Source organism: Nematostella vectensis, chromosome 7 (assembly GCF_932526225.1).
Source record: "Nematostella vectensis chromosome 7, jaNemVect1.1, whole genome shotgun sequence".
NCBI classification, from domain to species: Eukaryota; Metazoa; Cnidaria; class Anthozoa; order Actiniaria; family Edwardsiidae; genus Nematostella; species Nematostella vectensis.
In genome coordinates this window covers 9,523,131-9,542,622 of record NC_064040.1, presented here as the reverse complement: position 1 = coordinate 9,542,622, position 19,492 = coordinate 9,523,131, and the positions used below count along the sequence as shown (strand labels likewise).

Sequence of the window (19,492 nt, the reverse complement as noted above, 5' to 3'; positions counted from 1 at the left end):
GAACCTTAGGAAACTTTATTTTCGCTTCATGTACCCCCTTGTTTGCATAAAACGCTAATTTTCTTGTCTCCAAAAACTTACCTTTTCCATAGTTGAGTCCTCAGCAGAGTATTCTCCCGCTGCAACCATGACATCCAAGTCTTCGTTGTGATAAAATTGAGAGGCGGACGAAAGCCGTGTAGAAGCCGCCATTTTGGAATTCGGCGTGCGAGATTTTCGTGATGGTAGTACGATTGGAATTGTAATAACCACAGGGTACCCAATTCCAGCTGACCAGAAGAAAATCCGAAGAAAAATAGTTAAAACAACGACTAAATTTAAACAAGAGAATGGATTGATAATCGGAAGAGAAAGAATTCAAAATCTTGCTTACTTTTATAATATTTTGTTATCTACAAATATTCTCAAATCTTTAAAGGGTTGGGTTGCCTGTGGTTTGCGCGGTTCAACCAAACCAACCAAGATGGCGGACAAGCGGGCAAGGATGTGGCATGCCGGTCTGTGAAATAGCTTAGTTAATGAAATCATCAAATTTGTTCCGATCGTTTGACTAACAAAAAACGAACATGGGGCTGTTAACCATACTCAAGAAAATGAAACAGAAAGAAAAGGAAGTTCGAATTCTCATGCTGTATCCTTTGGTTGCTTTAGAAAGATGGTTGTTCTGTCAAAACCACTTGCAAATTATGCACCAGTCATTTGAAGCCCCCACCCCCATGGTCTCGGGGAAGTGTGGGGTTAACATGGGGGTTTTGAGCACTTTTGAACGAGAATCTGTCCCAAGGGGGTGGGGGAAGTGAGAGTTTTTACTCTAAGAGTTGTCGCCACCCTGGGGCTTGAGACAAGCGAATAGCGTCACAAATGTCATGTCAGTTTCTGGCTTGAGACTCTGTCTCTTCTGTAGCAAGCAATTCCATGTATCAGCATGTGGCAAGCTGCATGGCAAAATGTGCAAAAACGCATCTGGCATTAGATAACTAATTCCAGATGAAAATGATTTATGTTTTCATCTTTTTTAGTTACTGTTATTTTCATAGTTATTAGTACAAATGTTATTGCTGAAGTGTACTGGCTTTGAAAGGTTGTTAAGCTTATTTCAGATGACTTGTTATGAAGTAGTTGCCTTTAGTTTGCATCCCGAGGGGTAGGGAAATTTGACTGCAGTTTTGTCCCAAGGGGGTGGGGGCTTTTCTCTGTTCTGACAGGGTCAAACTCTAATCCCCACCCTCCCCCTGGACCATAGGGGTGGGGGTTTCTATTGACTAGTGCATTAAACACTCAGTGATATATATTTAATAAGAGTAGCCCAAACAAACCTTCAAAATACTGACTGGTTGACAACGGGCCCTAAATAAATCGCTAAATGTTTCTGTGATCATTTTACAAGTATCGGTCCGGCTTACTTATATTAAGTTATCATTGTTCACTCTTTATTTTTCACGGAGGTCTCTGACCAAGAAATTATTTATATTTGTTAATCGTATTTTAATGAGACATGATGGTGTATACCTCTTTGTCAGACAAATGATAGAAATAGAATCCACCTAATGCAGGTGAGTTGACAGCTATGGTAACACAGTCTACTCTAGGTAGGGTGTGAGTTGCAGGTACATTAAGAGACATTCAGTAATAAGAACTTTCAAATCTGTTTTAAATTTAACTCCTTAATAAATAATTATAGTGGTTTAGATAATGCTGGTAAGACAACTATTTTAAAGAAATTCAATGGGGAAGATATCAACACAATCGAGCCAACACTAGGATTCAATATCAAGACTTTGGAACACAGAGAGTAGGTATTAGTACTTCTACTCCCCTTCTAAAAAAGGCCCTGAACATTTTTTTGTCCATTTTTTTTTTTACTTTTTTTTGGTTATTCTTAAATCACAGAAGAAGTAAATGGTGATGTACACTTCATTTTCTTTTTTTATAAGAACATTTAATCATGGGCAGATCTAGCTTTTTGTTAAAAGTTTTTTTTCTCAGTGAAAAAGGGGGGGAGGGCGTAATTTTTTGTTATATATGGCTTTCTGGCAGCCCAAAGGGGGGGGTTAAACCCTCTAAACCTTCCCCTAGATCCGCTTCTGCTAATTTTCATGTGCGGCTGGGCCATATTTGGATTTAAAGGTCGGAAGACTATATAATGTTTAATAAAATGCTAGAACTTGATGGAATGGACTTTCAAGGAGTGACTTTGCAAAGAAAGCAGCAAATTCTATAAAAACAAAGTAGGCAATACATAAAAATTTAACCTTTTTTTGTTGCATTTTTCAGTTTTAAGTTGAATATCTGGGATGTTGGAGGGCAAAGATCCCTGCGGTCATACTGGAGAAATTACTTTGAGAGCACAGATGGCCTGATATGGGTGGTTGATAGCGCTGACCAAAGAAGACTAGCTGACTGTAAGACGGAGCTGCAGGGACTCTTAGTGGAGGAGGTAAGACTTGCAGTGAATAACACTGAATATGGACACCAAATTAACACTAAATATAGGTGGTGGGTATCACTGAATATGGGTGGTGGGTATCACTAAATATGGGTGGTGGGTGTCACTAAATATGGGTGGTGGGTATCACTAAATATGGGTGGTTGGTATCATTGAATATTGGTGGTGGTATCACTGAATATGGGTAACTGATATCACTGAATATGGGTGGTGCATATCACTGAATATGTGTGGGGTTATCACTGAATATGGGTGGTGGGTATCACTAAATATGGGTGGGGATATCACTAATATAGGTGGTGGGTATCACTGAATATGGGTGGTGGTATCACTGAATATGGGTTGTGGATATCACTGAATATGGGTTGTGAATATCACTGAATATAGGTGGTGGGTATCACTGAGTATTGGTGGTGGATATCACCTTAAATATGGATTGTGGATATAACCTTGAATATGGGTGGTGGATATCACCTTAAATATGTGTGGTGGGTATCACTGAGTATTGGTGGTGGATATCACCTTGAATATGGGTGGTGGATATCACCTTGAATATGTGTGGTGGATATCACCTGAAATGTGTGTGGTGGGTATCATTAAATATGGGTGGTGGGTATAACTGATCATGGATGGTGGGTACCACTGAATATGAATAGTGGATAGGTATCTCTGAATATCAGTGGTAAATATAACTGAATATGGATGGTGGGTTTCACTGAATATGGGTAATTGATATCACTAAATATGGGTGGCAAGTTACTCTGAAAATGGATGGTGGGTATCACTGAATATAGAGGGTGGGTAAGTTTTGTATAGGAAATTAAAAAGCTGTGCACTCACAGAAATTCTTGGTTAGATTGTTACTAGAATCTGTTTTATGTTGTTTAGAGACTAGCAGGAGCAACACTGCTGGTATTTGCAAACAAACAAGACCTACCTGGAGCACTGTCTGCAGAACAAATCAAACAGGTGATGCAGATCACATTCTTTTTATTGCACTGGGCACAGGAAAAAAATATGATTTCCCAAAATGGGAAAAAAAGGGATTTTTTTTGGGGAAAAGTTGGGAATTTCAGCAAAAATCCCCAAAATGGGAAAGTGATACCAAAACCAATGTTGGGACAACAAAACCCCAATAATAACCCAACTTGGGGAATTTAATGTCCCAATAATAACCCAACTTGGGAATTTGATGCCCCAATAATAACCCAACTTGGGAATTTGATGCCCCAATAATAACCCAACTTGGGGAATTTAATGTCCCAATAATAACCCAACTTGGTTAATTTAATGTCCCAATAATAACCCAACTTGGGAATTTGATGTCCCAATAATAACCCAACTTGGGGAATTTAATGTCTCAATAATAACCCAACTTGGGAATTTGATGTCCCAATAATTACCCAACTTGGGAATTTGATGTCCCAATAATAACCCAACTTGGGGAATTTAATGTCCCAATAATAACCCAACTTGGGAATTTGATGTCCCAATAATTACCCAACTTGGGAATTTGATGTCCCAATAATAACCCAACTTGGGGAATTTCATGTCCCAATAATTACACAACTTGGGGAATTTAATGTCCCAATAATAACCCAACTTGGGGGGAATTTAATGTCCCAATAATAACCCAACCCAACTCAATTAATATCCCAACGTGGGAAATCTGAATTCACAATAACCCAATACAAGGATTGTTAGAGTGCAAACAGTAAAAGCGTGAAATACAAATTACTAAATAGTACAAAATAGTGCTAATTAAACAATAGAAAACAATAGGGATAACACTATTTAGTACAATTTAGTATTACTAAAGTTTCACAGTTATACATGTATTGTTTGCACTCTATTATATTATTACAAATTAATAATTTGAATATATTATAACAATACTTGTATTTGGATATAATATTTTGGACTTAAAAAGTGATTGCAAACAACAACAATACTTTCAAAACGTTTTATTTACTGTAACATAAATTCGTGATAAACATTAACAGCAGAAGTGCCATGTTTTGGTTAACTTAAATACAATATTAATTTGATGTGCAAGTGGGTGATGATTGTAATGCTATACAAATACCCAAGATTATTGCACATGACATGACATGAGCATCAAATATTGCCCATGTCAATACTCAGAAGTTACACAACAATTAATATCAACATGCACAGACCTATTAGATCAATATCACATAAAGATTTAAGCTGTTAAGCCTGCCTCACATCACTAGTGGCTACAACTTCAGCATATCCAATTCAAACATGCTAAATTTCTCAAACTATTTCTAAATCTTTTGAAGCAAATAACGAATTAAGCTTTTAGAAGATATAAAGAACCTAACAAAGACAAGTGTATAATTAAGTGTCTACCTCACATCAGTGAAATTTCCTTTAACACGTTTACATCATTAATAGATGTTATCTGAGACGGTGGTGTTTTAAATTCTACGTATTTTTGACTTACAAGTTTTCTAATAAGTACTGCTATTGCCTGACTAGGTGAGAGAGATGTTAAGGCATTGCTTTTCAAAAAGAATTTATTTTTAAGTACATCAACACACACCTCTCTGGTGAGTTGTTTACCAAACACTGATTTAATCACTGCCCTCTTTATTTTTAATGGTAGAGCTTCAACTTGATCACCTGCTTTCGCATCTTCTGGGCTTGAAGTGCTAGTGCTGGGTTTTGGAATTTTGGGGCTTATAGGGCACTGGCTTCCTTCCATCTCATCATCACTCAAAATCTCTGTGTCTCCAGCACTACTTCCATCCTGTTCTAAATGTTCATCCTGTTCCCCCTCTCTGTCTAGATCTACTGAGCTTTCCTGTAGTCAAAATACACATTATCAGCATTTAATACATTTTGCAAGGTTCATTAATGCTTTGAAAATACTTTAAAAATGCATTACAGTGTGGACATTTCAACTGGGACCACTTTGAGAATGTGATTGCATGACAAATTATGAATAGAAACAAAGCACTTCAACTTAGGAAACTTCAGCTTATTAAGTTTTTGTTCTTTGTGATCTGATTGGTCGACATTGTTTTAGTAAAAATGCTTTGTTTTAATTCACAATTGTCATTCAATCACAATATCTTAAAGTGGTCCCATTTAAAGTATCCACACTGCAAGTTTTCATGAAAATATGAGATAATACTTATATATAAGATATTTAGTATGATAACACATTAATACTAGATTCTATAAAGTATCAAATTTACTTAGGTATGCTAAAACAAAATTTACCTCTAGATCTGATGAGCTATGGTTGCTTTGCATCTCTTTTTTTATGGCCTGGGAACTTGGAATCTACAAAAGTTAAAAAATATTATAACTGAAGTGCAACTCTCATAGATACAAAATGACTACTTGTGTCTGTGTGCTTTGCAATTGATGGTACATTTACATTACATTTAGTCAACGAAATGCCAAGTGTACAAAAAAGTTGATCACTTCAGTTGACGAAAACTATTAACAAACCTGCAGACATGCAAAAGCACATAAATAAACAAACAATGCAATTAAAAGAAATATTTTTATTACCTTATAATCATCATCATAAGATGGACGTTTTCGTTTTTTGTTGTATCTACGTTGTTCATTGCAAAAACTCTGTATGTGCTTCTTTATTCCTTCCTTTCCAAAATTGATCTCTTTTATGCCACATTCTTTCTCTATGTTTTCGGCAAATGCATCTAGTTCAGCTTTGGCCTCAGGCGAGTTAAACTTTGGAAATTCAGTCCATTTGTTTGCTGCTAATACCCCTATTTTTTACGTCTAAATAAAATAAAATGCAATCAATGTGGGTACCATTTTTGTTGATAATAATATATTGGGTGCCCTGTGCCCATAAACATCGTTTGCTTTTTATATTTGGGCTTTCTGTGGCTGAAACTCTTGCACATGGCATGGGCTACTGCAGCTCGATGTACTTGCATGATCAGCATTGAGTTTTGTAATTTAATAGTTTTTATTTGTATTGGATTTTGTGAAATACAAAGTTTGTTTAGTTTCCGAGAACAATAAAAAGGACCACCAAAACAGGGGGAGTGTTTTTAACCTATTCTAAGAATCCAAATGTTCTGATCTTACATTTTAATAAAACAAGTTTACCAAAAGAAAACTTACTCAAATATCTTTGTTAAAACATAAATTGGCAACCTTAGAATATATTATGAATGATTCAAATGCATTAGTAGCTGAAACAACCTCGATGGAAATGGATTCGCTCACATAACAAGGCAGCCATTTTTAATACCTCGAGGTCCTCAAGACAAGATGACCATGTCATCTGATTAATCCATTGTAGTTGAATATTTGCTGACAAACAAACAAAATATTTGTAACACAAAATAAGTTAAATAGCTTACTTTGTAAGATATAAGTGCTTCATTTCTGGATTCAGCTGTTGTAAGTCGGCCATAGTCGGTTTTGGCGGAGGAGAAGGGGACGTTTTGGCGCCAAAAGATGCCTTTTGTCTTTTGAGAAAACTAAACTCCTTCTTGAAAATGACCGCTTTACCGTAACACAAGGAAAGTCTTTGAAAGATTGTGGCATCCGCTTTCCTTTCCAAGAGGTCTGAAATAGCCATCTCATTGACAACTTGTTCACCTAGTTCAAGAAAGAAAAAGTTGCTCTGTTGAGTGGGGTTTCAAATTTAGTTCAGTATTTTTGTGAAAGCAGTGCATGCATACTCACGTTTGAAAGCATTTAAAACTTCCTCGCCGAATAGATCTTTAATTTTCGATTCCAAATCGTTCTTGTCCGTAAGAATTTGAGCGTTTTCGTTCACCTGACTCGTACCACTCTGCCCTTCTTGTACAATCGAGTCATCCATCTTGGAATATTTGCAGTGAAAATACAGCAAGGCCGGGCAAGCTACGCTGTTCATGAGTCTATTTGCTATCTCATTGGTCAATTTTGCCCGCCTTTCCTTCAATTTTTCTAACAGCGGCATTGATTGGTAGTTTTTTCCCGCCGTTTTAGTTGTTGGTATAAGCTTTCTCACTATTGGCTAACAAGTGCTGAATTTGGGCTTCCTGTGGTAAACAAAGATGGCGGATGCGTGCAAAGAGCTACAAGAGGAATATATGGTGGATTCAACGTCGAAATGTGGTCAAGAAAAGAAGTATCCACATGCAGCTGTACTGAATTATCTTATAGACATGTTCATTGTAGGTGCTATCGCTGTAAAGGAAGAGCTGTTACAAGGAAAACAGAACTACGGCACTGGAACGAAGCTCGTATATCATCTTCATTTCACAACTCGAAAGAGGACGAAGCTTTTGGACAAATTACGTTTGAAGAACATGAAACATCTGATGTCACGATGGAAACTTCAGAAAATATCGATTGCGAAATAAATGTTGTCCAAGATGTATGTATGAATCATGACAATGAAAATAGAAATGACATGGAAGATGACTTCAATCAAGGCAACCCTTACAAAAGACTTGTTGTAAAGGCTGTTCTGCAAGCTATGACTATTGTGGATAATAGTGGGTGTTCAATAAAAACATTCGAGGATATTTTGAGTTATGGGAGGACAATGTTATTTACCAACCTTGATCCAGAAATTGATGAGGATATTTTGGCTTCTCTATGGCCAAAATCTTGGTCAGAAGTACAGTCGCTTTTGAAAGAAGAGGGATTCACAGACCCAAAGGAATATTATATTTGCATTTGTCGAGCAGAGAAGTCTTTCACAAGAAATGGTAAGACAACTAAAAAGTACCTGTATTCCCGTAAGTGGGGTATTATGGAGAGTAAAAATGAGTTATGCCCCAACTGTGGAAAATGTGGATATATAAAGTATTACTATCTTGGTTTACATGAAAAGCTAAAGAACTGGTTTCGGAATCTAAATATGTGTAGGAAAATGCTATCACATTGGCAAGAACGAGAACACTGGTTAAAGAGAAACACAAGTTGGCCCTTAAAAAAAGAGGTTTGGGATGGGGAAAGATGGTTAGAGGTGCAGTGGTTTTGGGACCCAGATCAATTGTGGACTGTCCCAACAAGGTGCGGGGAGTGTCTCACTGTTATTTCATCAGACTTAATCAATTCATCTCCAAAAGATATTGATGGTTTGTCATTGCTCGAATGTCCAGAATGTTTTAATAAATTTTCACATAAAGCTGAAGTAGCAAGGGGTTCTCCTTTGAATCTGGCATTAATCGGACACTGGGATGGCTGGCAGCCATTCAGTACAAGTGGCAGAAGTTGTGGTTCTCTTGAAGTTTCCATATTAAATATGTTCAAGACAGATAGATCACATATTGATGAAGTATATGTTATTGGTTTTGTACCGTGTACAACTGTGCCAAAAGGTGTACCAGAGGCTTATGATCCATTTATACAGCCACTCATTAATGACCTCTGTGATGGCTTCATACATGGCTTTGAAGTTCCTTATCCTTCAAATGCTATTACTGTTCCTGATTATGAAGCACATGAAATTGAAACAGTGCGTGTTATGTTACTGTGCTGGGCTGCAGATCACCCAGGACAATGTGAGTTTGGAAAGTACTTGAACCAGGGGAAATGTGCTTGTAGGAGATGTAAGATGGTAGGACAGCAAAGTCTTCAATCAACTCACTATTATTATGGTGATAATCGTTTTCATGCTCGGCATCCATGGGAGAAGAGAGATGTGACAGCAGAGGAGAGTACCTTTTATGATCTAGACAATGAAAACCGAGTAAGTGTACGAAAGAAACTATCATCACAGGAAGGATTTACTGGAACTCCAATATTTCCTCAATATTTGTATCCCCTCTATAAGTTTGACTGTTTATACCACATGGTTTATGACATTTTCCATACTCTGCCTTTGAATATATGCAAAAACCAACTTTCAAGACTGTTACCGCTAGAGTTATTAGATGCTGTATATGTAGATGAGCAAATTGCACAATTTCCTTGGAACACAGAATTTAAACAAGGACGTATTCCTACTTCAATTGGCAAAGAACACAAAGGCCTTGGACACTGGAAAGCAGAATCTTTTCAGAAATTTTTCTTTCCAATGCTAGGATGCATTGTAGAGGATAAGATTCCAGACCCTAAAGAACTTGAAATCATAAGTTTAGTTTCCTACCTAACTGAACTGCACTTCTATAGTGGGAGGAATGGCTGGACGGATAGCATGATACAGCTACATGAGAGACTTGCACAAACACTGATAATAAGAATTGAGGAGACACAAGGACTTGAAATGTGCACAATATCGGTACACAATTTGACACATGCACATGAAGACCTGGTAAACTTTGCAGCATCAGACAACTATTGGTGCGCTGTGTTTGAAAGAGCTGTAAAGAAATATGTAGGGCGCTCCCACAACTGTAAATGATTAGAAATGACATTTGCTAAAGCAGAATGTAGAAGAGAAAGCTTGAAAAGTTTGGAACAAGCACATGGTGATCTCCCCATTGAAGAAAAGGATGATAAGATTGAGGTATGTACTGTGTCATCAATGTAAATCTTTTTAGTCGCAGGACATTCCATTATTTGAAGTAATAATAAAAGTAAACAAATATGGACTGAATATATATAATCATTCATTTATTTGCATATTGATTGATTAACATCTAGAGCTGTTTATAGTCTTATAAATACCAGAATGCTTTGTTTATCACATTTTATGTCAAATTATATTCTTTTGAAGTTTTTACAATGTAAATAAAATTTAAAAGAATAAATTTGGCATCAAGTGCAAAAACCACAGCACTTTGGGATTTATCAAAAGGCTCTATACATGTAATCTGTTTAATGGTTAGTACATAAAAATGTACATTTTTTTTAATCAGGGCATTGTCAAGTCTGAGGATGAGGCTAGGAAAATCTGTACAGCCAGTAAATGTGAAGGATTGCTAATAGGCTCAAGAAAACCTCAATTGCAAGTAATTGAGTTAACAGACAATGAATGTTCTAGAATCAATTCCATTTTATCACTCCCACAGTCTGTTCAATCGGCATCTAGAATTGCATCTACTTCAGGGAAATGTTTTTTAAGTAATGTTGGATTTAATGGCTTGGTCTTATCAAGTAATGACAATATTATTGCTTCGTTGGAGGATGGTGAATGTATTGTCCAGATAAAGCGGTTCTTGTTGATAAGATATGGACTAGACAATAATCACAGTGTATTGATTGAAGGTTTTATAAAGCCTTTTAACAAATCCTCTGAAGGAGAAATTGATGTTAATGTATGGAGTGGCTTTCCTAAAGTCAAATTACAACCCAATGATAATTCAGTCATCTTTTCACATCAAAGTGTACAGAGAAAGGTGATGTTGTACAAGCATGCTCAGACAAACCTTCAAACTGTTGTGGATTATGATAGACAGTTAAAAGATGTTCCAAGGCTCTTGGTCCCTGTGTATCCAGAAAAAGATGACATGTTGTTCATTCAAGGCGAAAAGCAAGGGGATATTTGGTACGGAAGAGTGTCAAGTGTTGATTTGTCTAACAAGGCAGTTGAGGTGTATTTCTATGTGGAGAAACAACAACATCCCAATAGATTTGTAAGAGAAAGCTTTTCCAGGCAAGCAAGAAACACTGTGGTCTTTGATTCCATAATCGGTATTGCAAATGGTCACTGGATAAGTGGAAACATTTGGCAAAAGTCAGTATAAAATTCATCTTGGAATGTGTGCTGCACAGCTGAGCACAAAATGTACATTTTATCAATCTTATCATATTTAATTTTAATATAGACTTGAACAGCAATCTTACTTGGTTAATTAGTAATAATTGTATTACTTATTTTCAATGCAGAAAATATACACACATGTATTTGATTCCCTGTTTTGGGTATTTATTGTGTATGAATTCACATCCATTTCCCAGTACAGGGATTTTATTGGGAAAATACATGTATTTGATTCCCAGTTTTGGGTATTTATTGTGTATGAATTCACATACATTTCCCAGTAGTGGGATTTTATTGGGAAAATACATGTATTTGATTCCCAGTTTTGGGTATTTATTGTGTATGAATTCACATCCATTTCCCAGTAGTGGGATTTTATTGGGAAAATACATGTATTTGATTCCCAGTTTTGGGTATTTATTGTGTATGAATTCACATCCATTTCCCAGTAGTGGGATTTTATTGGGAAAATACATAAATTTGATTCCCAGTTTTGGGTATTTATTGTGTATGAATTCACATCCATTTCCCAGTACAGGGATTTTATTGGGAAAATACATGTATTTGATACCCAGTTTTGGGTATTTATTGTGTATGAATTCACATCCATTTCCCAGTAGTGGGATTTTATTGGGAAAATACATGTATTTGATTCCCAGTTTTGGGTATTTATTGTGTATGAATTCACATCCATTTCCCAGTAGTGGGATTTTATTGGGAAAATACATGTATTTGATTCCCAGTTTTGGGTATTTATTGTGTATAAATTCACATCCATTTCCCAGTACAGGGATTTTATTGGGAAAATACATGTATTTGATACCCAGTTTTGGGTATTTATTGTGTATGAATTCACATCCATTTCCCAGTAGTGGGATTTTATTGGGAAAATACATGTATTTGATTCCCAGTTTTGGGTATTTATTGTATATGAATTCACATCCATTTCCCAATAGTGGGATTTTATTGGGAAAATACATGTATTTGATTCCCAGTTTTGGGTATTTATTGTGTATGAATTCACATCCATTTCCCAGTAGTGGGATTTTATTGGGAAAATACATGTATTTGATTCCCAGTTTTGGGTATTTATTGTGTATGAATTCACATCCATTTCCCAGTAGTAGGATTTTATTGGGAAAATACATGTATTTGATTCCCAGTTTTGGGTATTTATTGTGTACGAATTCACATCCATTTCCCAGTACAGGGATTTTATTGGGAAAATACATGTATTTGATTCCCAGTTTTGGGTATTTATTGTGTACGAATTCACATCCATTTCCCAGTAGTGGGATTTTATTGGGAAAATACATCTATTTGATTCCCAGTTTTGGGTATTTATTGTGTATGAATTCACATCCATTTCCCAGTAGTGGGATTTTATTGGGAAAATACATGTATTTGATTTCCAGTTTTGGGTATTTATTGTGTATGAATTCACATCCATTTCCCAGTAATGGGATTTTATTGGGAATAAATCCCATCTTATTCCATTAAAGTGAATTTTTTGTGAAAGGAAGTTTTGGCTTAGATTGGAACTCAATAATTTCCCAATTCTTGTTTCAGTTTTCCCCATTTTTTCACATTATTGGGAAATTTTCCCAACTATAACCCAAAATGTTAGAATTGGGAAATCATATTTTTTTCCTGTGGGGTAACAAAGATACAGTGCAAAACTCGCAAATTTTATGGAATTGTACAGTCAACCACCTTAACATTGAACATGGAAAAAATAACTTTACTTATTTTGTAAAAACAATAGAAGGAACAATGGCACTCTCAATGCAATTCGTCATGCCAGGAATTCAAAGATTTTTAAGATGAGATCAGGCATTTGTGGGCATATCTGATTTAAAGAAACTGTCGCAATATTGTTTTTATTGAATTTGGTAAATATAAAGCAAAAGATAAAATGTTCAGGTGGCTACTTTGATATTTCTTCTCATAATTTGCCTTCCAATATTAAGTGAAAAAAATAACAAAGGTGTGTCTGACAAATGCTTTTTAATGTGTGAGCTGGACTGTCACTGCTGTGCTAAGATTTAAACCATGTTCTTTTGTTCTATTTTAATAACCTTAACCCTGTTTGTATTTCTTAGGCTTTGGACCTTGACTCAATCAAAAGCCACCACTGGCAAATTCAGTGGTGCAGTGCAGTTACAGGAGAGAAACTCCTAGATGGAATTGATTGGATCATATCAGATATTGCATCAAGGATTTTTACAATGGACTAAGGTCATATGACACAAAATGACCCAACATATTCAAATATATTCACCATTGTGTTAATTTTATGGCTGATTAGTTCAAGCACCTTATTTAATGCATTCCAAGAACGCCAAGAGGCATAGCTAAGCCTAACAACAACATGGGCTTGGATTGTTATACTGTATTGTTATATTAAAAAAAACAGTTTACAAACTTAACTATTTTATTATTCTAAGGGTGATATAAATATGACACATTGTTTTGATACACATAATTACGCATCAAATGTGTAAGTTAGTTTAAAGCTATTAGTGACATAATTACGCATTGATTCAAGTTTGTTTACCAAGGAATGACACAAAAAGACATTAGTTCAATGGTATTCACTGAGTAGTGACATTTACACATTAGTTCACGGAGCGACATAATTAGACATTAGTTCAATGGTATTTACAATGGATTGACAAAATTACACATTGGTTCAATGGTATATACTTATCTTTACATTATATTACACTGTGCTTCAATGATCTTGAAAAAGTGTCATGGTATCCCTGGAATACCTAGTCAGAACACCAAGTGTATGCTTTATTATATTATTAGAAACAATATTACTATTGTAGATAGCACGCGTAGCAAGCCCAAAGGGTTGGTGAAGAAGAGTGACTCCACAACATGGGAAAACTATGGGAAATGTGTTAATGAAACGTGATCTTACGCACTGGCTGATTTTGAGTTAGCTACGCACATGCTTTTATTTGAAAAACTTGAGTAAAACTGCATGCGCACAGCAAACTTGCACAACTAAGGGGCATATGGTTCACTCCTTTTTTTCTCCCTGACACGCAGGGTCTTTCCTAATCTTCCCTCAGCCCTCTAGGCTTGCTATGCAGGTAGATGTAAAAATGAAAACAACCCAAAGTCAACCGGTAACTGTCCTATCTGCATGTTATCTTAACAGAGATTAACTGTTATTGCAAAATATCCGTAAAAACATTGTTCTGCTAATATTTAAAATTACCCTATGTACTAAATAAAGCCAAAAAACGAAAATAACGTAATTTCTGAGCCTTGGTTTTTCAGATCTCGAAGTGTCTAATGAAAAAGACTGTTAGATCGGATCTGCATAACTTCACTTTTACTGAATTTGACATCGTGGCCTATGACATAAAATGGGGCCCAGTTTGCAGCACCTTTAAACTTCTCGCTCCTTCGCATCTCTTCCATGCTGATCCTTACGGCAGCACAGCATGGAAATCCTTCCAACAAGAACTTGTAGAAATTCTCCATGAAGATCTGCGTGGCGTCGTCTGAGATAGCCCACATGGTGACGAGCACGGCAGACGCCCCGGCCCCGAGGAACGACCTGGCAATGCCCACCACACCCTCTGACCGGATCTTCCCGCTGGCAGTCTGACAGCAGCTGAGGACGACAAGACGCGCCCGAAGATGGAGCTTTGCGATGTCAGAGCACGTGAGAAGGAAGTCTTCTTCACTGGGTAACGTCTCTCCACTAAACCCCTCCCTATCGGTTGGTGGTTCCAAATTTGTTGTCTCCTTTGGAAAGTGGGGCTCTGGGCTGTTTCTGTTGTCTCTGCCCTTTTCAAATTCAGAATTGTTGTTAGGCAACCCTGAGCTTGTCTCTTTTACTGAATGCTCCACCTTGATATTATTTTCTCTTTGGACGCTGCCTGATACAGACAAACCTCTAGCAGGCGCCACCGCAACAGAACGTCCACGAGCCTCCGGTGTTTGAAGAAGCGATTCAGTGTCATTCCTCTTCGCTGTGGAGAGGCTATCAGCTACTTGTGGCCTTGCACTGCACTCACTGTCTTCACTTATTTGTCCCAGCACTGATGCATTTGCTGTCAATTTCCCCTTTTGACCAATCGATGCACCTTTCTGTGGAGTATGGGGCGCCCAAGAAGGTGCAAGATAGATCTCCCCGCGGCGCGAGTCACCATGCGCCGCAATGTGGATGACACTAGCTCTTGGAAGGTACTGGAGTACCAGCGGCCTTGTTGCTCGGGCTTGAACTAAAGGGGTCGCATTGAAGCACTTGGCAACGTCTTGAGCCTCCTTCAACGCCCCAGGTAGGTCCCTAGGCCTAGTAACCTTACCCCTTACCATCACCTGCCCTAGAGTGGGGTTACCGATCACTAGTGCTCCTTCTAGATTCTCGCCGCCACCATTATGCATGGCCAGTGTTCGAAGAGATGTGGAGACCTGGACACTGAAGCGCTCAGAGAGGTACTTCCCTTGAGTGTCAACCAGAGCCGAGTAAGGTATGCAGTACAATGCGCTCTCGGGGATGATAAGTAAGTGATCTCCTTGGATACTTTCTTCCACGGGTTTGATCAAGATGTTGTACAACTCGCTCAGGGGGTTTTCCTCCTCTTCTTCGTCAGATTCTGGCAACACACAACGCGTTGAATCTTGGGCTCTCGACTGACCATCGCTCTTATCTTCCCTCTCGCTATATTGATTGCCGTCGGGAGTATGTTTACTGCAAGCTTCTCGCCCTGCTTGCTTATTTTCCTCATTTCCTTCCATGTCTACATGTTTTCTGGTAGGAAGTTTGTCTTGATGTAACGCGAAGAAGTCTTCCGCGAGCTCGTCGCCGATCTGGGTTTCCGCCATGTCCCTCTCCTCCAAGCACTCGCTATCTCGCGCGCTTTCAACAGAACTCAAGGCGGACCGTATCAGCTTCACGAACTTCTCGATGAACTCATCGCCAAATGGCACCGTCGTCACCTGTAGACCACCACGCCCAGCAACCCAGATATAGAGAGTTCCAAAAAGAAACGAAAATGACAACATTGTAACGTTGGTTAAATGATATAAGCTAGCTAAATGATCCTCAGTCTTTCTCTCTTCAGCTAGAACCAAAGCCTCATGGCTTTCGTCACATGTGACGTTGTACAGGCTACGTAGGAGATCGTTCAATGCCACTGCGCGTCCGCGATCCGCCGCCAGGAAAGCTTCTTTTAGTTTCTTCTGTTCCAGCAGTATCAGCGCAAGATGTTTATGCGCGCGCACGTGCTTATCACCAATAGAGACTTTCTGCGAGTCTTCGTTGCGCATGCGTACTCGAATCTCTTCGTATTTCTCGATGCATTTTTTCATAGCTTCGTAGGCGTCGTCCCAGTTTTCAAGGCTCTTATGCAGAGTTCCTACATTATAATAGGACGTTGCCTCCCCTTCTGAAGAGCCTATTTCTTTGGCGGATTCCGCTTGCTTTCGGTAGAACTCAATAGCTTTCTCGGTATTTCGCTGGAGCTTGAAGCAGTTTGCAAAGTTCCCGTAGCATCTGCTGACGTTTAATTTATCCCCAATCTCCATAGCGACCTTCAAGTGCTCGTTGTGCTTCTCAAGGGCTTTCTCAATATCATCAGCCCAATAATAGGCAATCCCCAAATTGCACAGCGCACGTGACTCGCCAGGCTTATTACCAACGTCGCGGGCAATTTCGAGATGCTTCTTGTGTTTTTCTATAGCATCATCGTACTTTTCCAGACCATCATAACAATTCCCGAGATTACCGTAAGTATTTCCCTCCTCTATCCTATCTCCGACTTCAACAGTGATTGGCAAAGCCTGTTGATAGTATTCAATAGCGTGGTCATACTCGCCCAGTGCGTAATAAACGTTTCCTATTCCACCAAGAGCACTTGCCTCCCCTCCCCTCGCCCCAATCGCACGCGCGACATCCAGTGCTTTCTTCTGGTGCTCTAAAGCTTGCCGAAAGTCATCCTGAAAATAGAACGTATTTCCCAAAGAGTGATAGACCATCCACTGATCCTGCTTGCTATCAAACTGTACCGCGATCTCCAAACACTTGTTGTAATACTCGCGAGCCTTGGTGTAGTCGCTTCGAGCAAACGCTGCATTACCAAGGTTTCCATAGCTTTTTCCTTCAGCCCTTCTATCCCCGAGTTCTTGGTCGATCTTGAGTGCTTGCTCGTGCAGGGGTATTGCAATGTGGTTATCACCGCGACTGTGGTGTACTAAGCCCAGCCCAGTGCACGCCTGGGCTACCATCTTCTTGTCATCAAGACCTTGTGCTATTTCTAGAAACTTTTCGTTGTGCTTAAGCGAGTCGTCAAATTTGGCAATAGAGTAGTAGGCATCTCCCAAACATGCGTGCGCCTGCCCTTCGATTCGCTTAAGCTTGTGTTCTTTGGCAAGAGAAAGAGCCGTTTTGGCGTGGTTGATGGCTTCCTGCGGCTTTCCGATCGAGTCGTACATATGGCAAATAACGATATAAAATTCAGCTTCGCTTTGAGCCCGTTGCAAACCCTGAGTTATTGCAAGCCCTTGCTTCGCGTACTGTATCCCTTGTGCAAAGCTCGAGATCATCTGGCACACGTTTGCGAGGTTTTTATAGGCAATAATCTGACTGTGTGTGTCTCCTTGAGCTTGTGCTAGATAAAGATGCTGTTGAAAAAGCTCTATTGCCTGCTCAGGTTTCCCGGCCGTGATCATCATTAATCCCATGCTGCATAGCGCACTCTGCATACACATCATGTTCCCAGACTCCTGTGCGAGCGTGCAACACGTGATCATATGGTCCATGGCACGTGATAAGTTCCCTTGGGAGCGGTAGTTCTCGGCTATCCTTAGACTCGCCACGGCGTCTGCACTCTTTTTCTTGAAGGTGACATGTGATCTCGCAGTAGCTGTGAGCCAATCAGAGTCTAGGAGTCCTTGGCATATTTCGGAGGATTTTCCGTGGTCACCTTTGTCATTGTAAAAGTCTGCAAGACGCAGACATACGGCCAAGACTTTTAGTGAAACGTCACTCAGGAGCTCTTCCATGGCTTGTTGTAGTCTCTGCAAGAAAAAAAAGCTGAATTTGAGTTTATTTTCTGCTGGCTTTTACGGCTGGATTATAGGCTGGGTTAGTTATGATAAATAACATAATAAATAAATAATCAAACGCATGGTTTAAGGCTGGTTCTCACTTGGAAGTAAGCGCAAGCGCAGCGCACGTAATTTCGCGATTCTCACTGGAACGTAATTTTGGCTGTGTGTCACTGGACGAGAGAAGTCTGGAGGCTCTGGTGCCCAGGGTACTCAATCTCGAAATTTATGTTGGAATTTCGTTACAACACTGGTCTGACCACGGGCGATAGGATAGTTTAGAGATGGTTGCTATTAAGCGTACTCATCCTTTTTTAGACCATTTCCCTTCGGATTTTTTAAGGACCTGAGCAACGTACAGGGTTACCAGGTTATGGTTCATTTCTTTTTATTGGTGTGACACCAGAAGCGTGACCCCATGGTCTGTCACGCACTCCCAGTGGGTAAACATCTTTTCAACGATGAGGCGATTCAATCGCTTGGTTTTACGCATAAAAAACGCTCAAATAAGTTACATGATTCCTTATTTCCATCCATTATCTCCATCCATCATCTCCTTAAAGATAACTATAAAAAATGAGGAAATAAGTGCAAAGAACAAGGAGATCTAATGCAGAATATGCGCATTTAGACCCTGTTTGGAAACCTAAAAGGCTTTGATCTAAATAAATAGCAAATACGGATTGTTCCTTTTATCATTCGTGGTTATCGGTTATTCTTTGCGGGGTACACACGTCTATTTAAATCCGACTAAAGACTTCTTGTTTCCCAGGCTATTTGATTTCAAAAGACTCATTTGATTTCAACACGGGCTTTCCATATAACGACATTATTAACGATTCCTTAGTATTTCCTTTGCACCACAGTAAACTATCTCTAAATTGCCAAAGATGTCGTCTCTTATATAGCTTACCTCAGGTTAAAACTGGCTGGCTTTCCCTTCGAATAAACCTCAGGATCATCTCACCTTGCGACCAACAAGGGTATTCCCGGAAAATGATATCATTCAAGAAGAACCGGAAACGGAAATAAGAAACTAAAACTCGGCAAATGTCATCGTGTCCATGTCGAATTCACCCAGTCTTGATTGTATAGCTTAACACAACAAAGGACCGGTACACTCTTTATTTTTATAAGAACCTGTTTTTATAAGAACGTCGGCCTGAGTTTACACCAAACATGCTAAGAACATACCGAGGCTCAGATTGCAGAATTTTTTTTAGCCTTGATGCGTTCTAAAATGCAGAATCAAATTGTTCTCATAATAACTCCTTTTCAAAAGTTATTATTTTCCCTAGTTCTTCTCAAAA

The 19,492-nt window shown here is 38.7% G+C and overlaps 4 protein-coding genes across 6 annotated transcripts in view; 2 read left to right on the top strand and 2 right to left on the bottom strand.

Annotated features, from left to right (window-relative positions):
- LOC5504180 (symplekin-like) overlaps nt 1-238 on the bottom strand; it is a 29,098-nt gene extending 28,860 nt beyond the window's left edge. The window contains exon 1 of the mRNA XM_048730508.1: nt 82-238. Coding sequence (XP_048586465.1) covers nt 82-192 — 111 coding nt within the window. The 5' untranslated portion in view covers nt 193-238. The remainder of the gene's footprint in view (nt 1-81) is intronic.
- A 180-nt stretch (nt 239-418) lies between these two features.
- LOC5504178 (ADP-ribosylation factor-like protein 2) lies at nt 419-14,380 on the top strand. 2 transcript variants are annotated; one of them, XM_048730511.1, is made up of 5 exons: nt 419-631; nt 1,682-1,792; nt 2,275-2,437; nt 3,335-3,446; nt 12,764-13,230. In XM_048730511.1, the coding sequence occupies exons 1-5, from the start codon at nt 567-569 to the stop codon at nt 12,862-12,864; spliced, it is 552 nt and encodes a 183-aa protein (XP_048586468.1). In that variant the 5' UTR covers nt 419-566; the 3' UTR covers nt 12,865-13,230. The 2 variants fall into 2 exon arrangements, with proteins under 2 accessions (XP_048586468.1, XP_001625094.2); XM_001625044.3 differs by having other exon boundaries at nt 422-631; nt 3,335-3,415; nt 13,211-14,380.
- Nucleotides 7,563-11,256, top strand: LOC125568365. 2 transcript variants are annotated; one of them, XR_007312293.1, is made up of 2 exons: nt 7,563-9,911; nt 10,264-10,872. XR_007312293.1 is itself a non-coding variant. In XM_048730510.1 (2 exons), exons 1-2 carry the CDS (start codon nt 9,813-9,815, stop codon nt 11,089-11,091), a joined length of 927 nt encoding a protein of 308 aa, XP_048586467.1. In that variant the 5' UTR covers nt 9,767-9,812; the 3' UTR covers nt 11,092-11,256. The 2 variants fall into 2 exon arrangements, 1 of the variants encoding a protein (XP_048586467.1); XM_048730510.1 differs by having other exon boundaries at nt 9,767-9,911; nt 10,264-11,256.
- LOC5504173 (tetratricopeptide repeat protein 28) lies at nt 13,099-19,236 on the bottom strand. The gene is made up of 2 exons (XM_001625058.3): nt 19,096-19,236; nt 13,099-18,152 (listed from the first exon to the last, which is right to left on the bottom strand). The coding sequence occupies exon 2, from the start codon at nt 18,135-18,137 to the stop codon at nt 14,415-14,417; it is 3,723 nt and encodes a 1,240-aa protein (XP_001625108.2). The 5' UTR covers nt 18,138-18,152; nt 19,096-19,236; the 3' UTR covers nt 13,099-14,414.
- Nucleotides 19,237-19,492: the final 256 nt, after the last annotated feature.

What these genes read in the sequence shown, in the direction of transcription:
- LOC5504178 (XM_001625044.3), top strand. Translation starts at nt 567, where the DNA reads ATGGGGCTGTTAACCATACTCAAGAAAATGAAACAGAAAGAAAAGGAA. An exon ending in AAGACTTTGGAACACAGAGA is followed by an intron (nt 1,793 to 2,274) that starts GTAGGTATTAGT and finishes TGCATTTTTCAG; the next exon opens with TTTTAAGTTGAATATCTGGG. An exon ending in CTGCAGAACAAATCAAACAG is followed by an intron (nt 3,416 to 13,210) that starts GTGATGCAGATC and finishes TGTATTTCTTAG; the next exon opens with GCTTTGGACCTTGACTCAAT.
- LOC125568365 (XM_048730510.1), top strand. Translation starts at nt 9,813, where the DNA reads ATGACATTTGCTAAAGCAGAATGTAGAAGAGAAAGCTTGAAAAGTTTG. An exon ending in AAAAGGATGATAAGATTGAG is followed by an intron (nt 9,912 to 10,263) that starts GTATGTACTGTG and finishes TTTTTTAATCAG; the next exon opens with GGCATTGTCAAGTCTGAGGA.
- LOC5504173 (XM_001625058.3), bottom strand. Translation starts at nt 18,137, where the DNA reads ATGGAAGAGCTCCTGAGTGACGTTTCACTAAAAGTCTTGGCCGTATGT.